Raw genomic sequence first — 7,342 nt, 5'->3', positions numbered from 1 at the left:
TAGGACAAATTAAAAGAAATTTAAAATTCAGAATGAATGAACATAAAAGAAATGTTAAAAATAATAACATTACTATTTCACTTTTAGCAGAGCATGTTAGTGAAACTAATCACACAATTAAATTGGAAAATTTTTTTATTTTAGCACAACCTGGAAATTTAATTGGTATGAATATACCTGAATCTATTGAGATAAGTATATGTAAAAAAAAGATGATGGACCTGATGGAAATGTTGCCAGTAGATGGTGTGAAATTCTTTAATATGTAAATTGGTGATTTGATAATTGTATAAATAAGTGTTATTTTTGCAAAACATTACACTACTGAGCATGACACAGTAGTATATGTCGAAACATGTAGAGTGTATGAGATTGTTTTCCAATCTTATCAGGTGTTTCGCCACTTTTTATCCTTTTCAGTAAGTTACTGTAATTTTGAGACTGGAAACAATCTCATTTTTAGAATTGTGTATAAAATAATCATTGTTTTTTAAAAGTTGTGAGTTGTTTTAAGGTATGTTTTATTTAATTGCAAAACAATCATTTTTTACACATACTCTTCACTAATACAAACTGTATGACAGTTACAGTAAAAATTAATTTTTATATGTGCTTAAAACTCTTTTTTAATTATCATTTTAGTTTTGATACCATCATTGCCCAGACATCATGTTATATTTCATATACCATAGCTCTATCTTATGCTACATCCAAAACAGAATTTTTCTTAAAAATCATATACAGTAAGTTCAGTCTATAGAAAGCAATCCAATTTCAGACTTTTTATTAAACATTCTAATTGCCTTTGCTTTGAAATATTCAGTAACTTCTATGATATAAATTTTCTCATTCCTGTAATCATTCACAAATCATCTTGCTTCATAACAGTTTAATCTGTTTATCCAGTAGAGCAATTTCTAAAAAACTGTTTTACTTAATGCAGCATGACAAGTATTTCTAAAATATTAAATGAGTTACTAAGCCATTGAATGTTAATAAATTGTGAAAATGACCAGAAACCTTCAATACGAGTTGTGTTTGTTCCTTCCTCATAAACCTCTTCTTCAATCCAATCTCGAGGAGAGTACCACCTGACAAAATCTTCAAGACAAGCTCCAGGATTAGCTGCCTATATACATAGCAATACCAATAAAAACACACATTAAATCCATGGATTTGATACAGAGGACTACATTACTATAACCTTTCAATCTGTTTTTATTGTTCTTACAATTTTCAGTGGCACTGGCAACAAGGACACTTTTTGGTAAGATAGTTCATACCAGCAACCAATAATAATCCATTTAAGATAGTTCCTACCAATAACAACTACACTTCCTTTAAGGTAATTCCTACCAATAACACCTACACTTCCTTTAAGATAGTTCCTACCATTAACAACTACACTTTCTTTAAGGTAATTCCTACCAATAACACCTACACTTCCTTTAAGATAGTTCCTACCATTAACAACTACACTTCCTTTAAGGTATTTCCTACCAATAACACCTACACTTCTTTTAAGATACTTCCTACCAATAATAACTACACTTCCTTTAAAGTAGTTTCTGCCATCAATAATAATAATAATTCCTTTAAGGTAGTCCATACCAACAACAAGTACACTAATATTTTCAGCTGTAATCCCAAAAATATCTTGCGCGATTTAGCCAGTTTAGGAAATTTTGATTAGTCTTAAATTCATATACTTAGCTAGCAATATAAAAATAATCAGAATAACAATTTATAATTAAATATGTAATAAAAATTTTTTATACACACAAGGTGTCTGAAAATTAGGCAACTTTTTGAAAACTCAATTTGCGAAAAGACAGTAACAGATACACATTATTTGCCATTGGTGCACCTCTACACATACTCTGTTTATGGCTCTCAAGATAAGAAGTCAATATTTGATTTCTGCCTATGTACTGGCCAGCATACTGGATGTCACAGTAGCTATTGCTTCAGTGATCCATTCACAGATAAGTTATATGATGTCCTTCACATAACTTCAGAGGAAAAAGTCCAGAGGTGGTGTCTGGTGATTGTGCCAGACAATGGATTAACCCATCACAGCTCTTTCCTTGTGTAAAATGCTTTCTAAATCTTGAAATTGATGGTACCACTTCCTGATAAACATTCTTAATTGGTGGACCTTTTCCATATATTCTACGATATTGTCTTTGTACTAGAATAGGAAATTTTATCTCTGCTAGTGACAGGATACACATAACTTTCTCCTGGGTTGCCATGATATTTGTTAATAGCATGTTTGGTGACCATTCATGTATTATACATGATTACACTTATCATACCAAAAAACAGCACACATGTTCCCTTCATCCACCATCAATCATAAATTTGTAACTGTTACTATCTTGTCACAATTGTGAATATAAATGACCCAAAGTTTTTAGTTTTGTTATTAGTTTTGATCTGAATTATAATCTGAAAAATTATGTGATTATACTGAATAGAGTTGAGGCTTGAATTATATCAGTCAGTCAAGTAGAGATATGAAGTTTAAAATTAATGAATGCAAAAATGCTGTCAAAAAATTAAAAACTAGTGGCGAACGCTTTGCATAACATTGAATGGGATATGGTTCAAATACTTTAAAGAAGCTAAAAAATGAATTAAACATATAAGAATCTCTAAAAACTATTAAACATAAAATGATTTTGAAAAGAGATCTAGGCTCAGGTGCCACAGAAATAAATTTTTGGAAATCTATTCTGTAGAGGGCACTGTACAAATGAAAATGCATGTATGCTTGCTTGTATAATAATGAAACTCCCTCTGTTTGTTTTGAAAATGGTGGAATTTTTTTCATTGAAACATGTAGAGTTTTTAATTGTATATTTTCCTTTTAACTTTATACAATAAATTGTTGTGCATTTTTAAATGTTAAAGTTCTTATATATTTTATGAAATCTGTGCACAAGAACAGTCATAGACTATATTGTTACAACACCGGAGGTCATGTAACGCTAGTAACACGTCATGCGCTTCTAGAACTTTCATGTCCCTTCCTGAAGTCTCGAGAGGTTACTAGATGTACGGTATTCTTGCATATAAGACCGCCAAGAACTGACGGCAACAATGTAATTGAACTGCAGACAGAGATAGAGATGTACTGTTGGGTCGAGCGCGTGTGTCGTTCGTTGTGAATTCTAGCATTTGATTAAGCTATAGCGTGATCGTGGAAATTAAGTGAATTTCAAAGTTGTATTCAGAAAGAATAAACCAGTTTTATTTAAGAAAGGACTTGTATCGCTAAAGTTTCTTTGTAGAGAATTTTTACGGAAAATTAACTAACGACCAGAGACGTAACAATATTGTAATAACTTTATTTACGTGACGTTTACAGTTTTATGGCAGGTTTGGAAATAAATAACTTTCCAGCAATCCTAAGGTAAAGGTTTATATTTGTTAAGAACTACCGTTCTTTAAAAATATAATTATCTATGTCTTGTTTCTCAGATGATCTTCCTTCTCTTTCACCAGTTTTATCACTAATTTTCTACACTTCCCACCTTTTTATGATGTTAGAACAATTGGTCTAAACACTTACTAATGAAGAACAGCTTTAAAAATAGTTACAGGCAACATTTAACTATGGTTAGATAGAGCATATTATAAACTATTTACATAAATATAGGGTTTGAGAAGGAATTTATGGAAAACATAGAGACAAACCACAGAACTGGCTTTCTTTAGGCATTCTTTTAAGCTTATACAACACCAAAACAAGCTCTCACATGGGTAGTTATCTAAAAATAGATTCTGTTTAATTTTTTCTAGTCAGACAAGTAACTTGTTTGAATGGACATACTAAAAAGATGTCGGATACTGTCAAAAGTCTGTCATGGCATGCTTCTTAATACTTGAAAATAAGACCATATAAACTGTTTAGAATGTTTGAATTGTATAATGGATAGCTTTTGTGATTTCAAGATAAGTGAGTGCTGAGACATACATGAAAAATGTCATAATGTCCTGAACAGCTTAGTTCACAAATGTGAAAATATTCATGCAGCATAGATGAGCTTTCTACAATTAAACCACAACCTAAAAATAACATTGTCAATTATAATAGAACTATAGTTTACTAACATGAAGAATACAAAAATAGCCATATTTTCTATAGTTTCTTAAGATTAATCTTACAAAGTTAAAGTTAAATGTGAAACCTAAGTATTAGAACAACAAACAGTTCAATTCCAAACAAACTTTATTTTATTTTACTCATATAAACAGACTTTCAAATGCCTCCCTAATGTGAAATGAGTCATATTTTAAAATCACCAACCTTAAAAGCTTCCATGTCTGATGTCAGGCATGCACTCTGCATCCTAGCTCTTAAAGCAGCACCCTCTGGATTGGTGCCAAGCTGGACAAGAACTTCAGCATGTTCTTCAAGAATATCTTCTGTCATTGGGGCAGGTTCCTTTTGTTTTCATGTTACAGGAAATTTAATTTTCAATTTTTGAAGTAATGAAATATTAAAACAATAGCCATTCGTGACAGTTACTAATAAAGTGTGATAGATCTACACTTCATAGGTTCTCAATATCCATATATCAAGGCACAATGATTTGCGTACATAAAAACTAATGAAGAAACTGATTATGTGTAACATAAAGTTACATATCTATATAGAACTATGTTATATTGGCATAACACTGTCAGCACATAAAATATTTTTCATCTTGATTATGCAATGAGACTCTTCTTTGTGAATCAGTGAATGAATAGATTATTTTGAAGTGCAATAGAGTAACATAAAAAATAAGTAGTGAACCAAGAGTATTCAATTTTGATCATTTAACAAGCTTAATATAGAAAACAATACACACTTGTCTTTGTTACCCTGATGATAGGATTCAAAAATACAGTTGACAACTGATGAAAAAACAAACAAAAGTCCTTCACCTTTACAGGGGAATGATAAATTTTTACCTCTTTTCAAATATTATGAAATATGATTTCTAAAAATGGTTAGATCTAACTGAATTTCCAATCAAATGCATTCTTCAGTTTCTGTCAAAACATGAACAAATCATTCTCCAGGTGTGACTTGGAAAATATTAAAATAACCTGATTGAAGATTAGCTTTAGGAATTTTATTGGTCTAAAAGTGATTTTATCATCAAAATCTCACTACAAAAATGAAGTATCTGTGGAATACAAATATTCAGTATATACATATACAGACTTGAAGACCATTGCAGAAGTTAGCCTGGAACACATTCCAGTCATGACCTCAGAGGTGCAAGAATTCAAAGCTACCAATTCTTGCACCAGACAGACGTGGTATGTTATGAAAATCCCAATAGTTAGATAAAACACATGACCAAATGAACCAATGCCAAAAAAAAAAAAGTTAACAGGACAACAATGAAAAACAAGGGTGAAATACTCTTAGTGAAGAGACTGGAGTTATAGGGTTTGTCTCTATATACGCCCTAACTTAATTGTCTTGGATGATTTTGCCAAAAATATTAGATAAGGAAAATAAGTTCTGTAAGGACCAATAATTAAGTGGATTTTGGTTAAAGTCTGGTGGAATAGTCCACTTGTTGCTGGAAGATCCAACTTGTACCAATCGAGTTAAAAACTACTTTTGATAGCAGATCTGCTAAACTTCTTGAACAATTGAAAAAAACACTAAAAATTGTGCATATGATTCTGTGTTTCTGACTCCAAACATCGACTTCACCACACTTATCAAGTTGCTCTGAGGACCTGATCCGACTCCAGAAAATGGTAGTAATCCAGAATCTACATGAAGTTCACCGTACAAAATACTTGTAAGTATGATATTTCTGATCTAGTCTAACAGTGTTTCACTTAAGGTTCAATAATGTATAAAAAGAGAAAAGTGACGAATACTAACTGTACTAAAGAAATAGTAGAATTGATAACACTTATAGCAGAACTACTGAAAGATATCTTAGAAGAATTATTAATGTAGTTACACAGATTATGACCAAGATAATTTCTTGTGTTAACTTAGTTGATAACTTAAATAATGATGTGACTATGTTATTAAACATAATAGAAGGTCTTATTAATGAATATCTAAACGTTCAAAGTGAAGAATTCAATGATTTAGAGTTAGTGTTACATAAATAAAAAGTTATTTGATTTGTATTCAGTTGTCTCTGTGTGAGTTCTTTATTCCACACGTAAACTTCCTCCAGTTGGTGGCTTGTGTGCTTTGCTCACAACAGCATGATGCAAAATACAAATAAATTTATTTACAAAGAGTGTAAAGTCAAATCCAATGACTAAGCCCACAGGCTGCCCACATGTCTGTTACACAAACTATTGGAAGCTATTTAAATAATACTTATTTGATTGACTGGAATAAATGGTAAGTTGTACATGATACTTTAAGATTACACCTGCTTAACTAGTTTGTAATTTACACTGGACATCTCCATTAAAAGGAATGACTGTGTGCAAGAAAACATTAATTATGGTTGAAGACAAAGACTCAGAATATCTTGGCTCATGAACTAGTTTTATGGGCTTCTTGTAATTGGTTGTTCAGGTTCATACGAACAATGAAAATGATAACTTAAAAGTCTTCAATGTTCATCAGTTGATTTAGCAGAAGTAGAGTATTTATCTTGATTCTTTCTCTGTATGTACATGGTTGCTCTGACCAAAAATCGGTAGTATTATTTTCTTCTCCAACAAATAACCAAATGATCCCACAGAACTTTTTTTTTTCAGAACATAAGTTTCATGATTTTCATTACAACACTTTAGTTTCAAAAACTCATAAACCAGATGAAAACAATCATTGAAAAGTTCAAATTGGTCACATTGTTCAAAGCTGTAAAATTTGTTTATACATTAACACCAACATTCATTCCTTTAGGCCTGTTAAAGTAACATTTACCTGTGTGACTGGAATGTAAAGAGGTTCGTCCAAAAGAAGAAGTGTCAAACTACCACACTGCCTCAACCTACCTTCAGGTTGCAATTGCATTTTCTTGTTTACTGTAATATAACAAGCAACAAAAAAAATCCAGTTTTTTTGTCTTAAGATGGAAATTAAAAACATAAACTCCAATTAAGGATTCATGTAACAATGCTTTAAATGTATTAAAAAGGATTAAAAGAAAAAAGGTGAAACAATTTGTGTGACAATTGAATTGAAAAATTCGATGACGAGGAACCCACTTTGAGACTAATAATGGTTGGAGACGGCTTGAATTGAATGGATAATGAAGAAAAACTTTATATAAGTTTAACATAATAGCAAATGTCCAACGTTTCACCAAGGTTATGTCACCATCAGGTACCAATCCTTGCCGAAACGTTG

General features: G+C 31.2%; 1 protein-coding gene across 3 annotated transcripts in view; it reads right to left on the bottom strand.

Moving 5' to 3' along the window:
* LOC106459635 (rab3 GTPase-activating protein catalytic subunit-like) overlaps positions 1-7,342 on the bottom strand; it is a 163,055-nt gene that overhangs the window by 20,950 nt on the left and 134,763 nt on the right. For all 3 annotated transcript variants that reach the window (XM_013919268.2, XM_022386163.1, XM_022386164.1), the window contains exons 18-20: positions 6,917-7,017; positions 4,316-4,453; positions 1,021-1,129 (exon numbers count right to left, since the gene is read on the bottom strand). In XM_013919268.2, the coding sequence (XP_013774722.1) occupies positions 1,021-1,129; positions 4,316-4,453; positions 6,917-7,017 (348 nt within the window). The remainder of the gene's footprint in view (positions 1-1,020; positions 1,130-4,315; positions 4,454-6,916; positions 7,018-7,342) is intronic.

The sequence above is a fragment of the Limulus polyphemus genome, unplaced genomic scaffold (assembly GCF_000517525.1).
Source record: "Limulus polyphemus unplaced genomic scaffold, Limulus_polyphemus-2.1.2 Scaffold641, whole genome shotgun sequence".
Taxonomy (NCBI): domain Eukaryota; kingdom Metazoa; phylum Arthropoda; class Merostomata; order Xiphosura; family Limulidae; genus Limulus; species Limulus polyphemus.
This window is presented reverse-complemented; position numbering and strand designations above follow the sequence as displayed.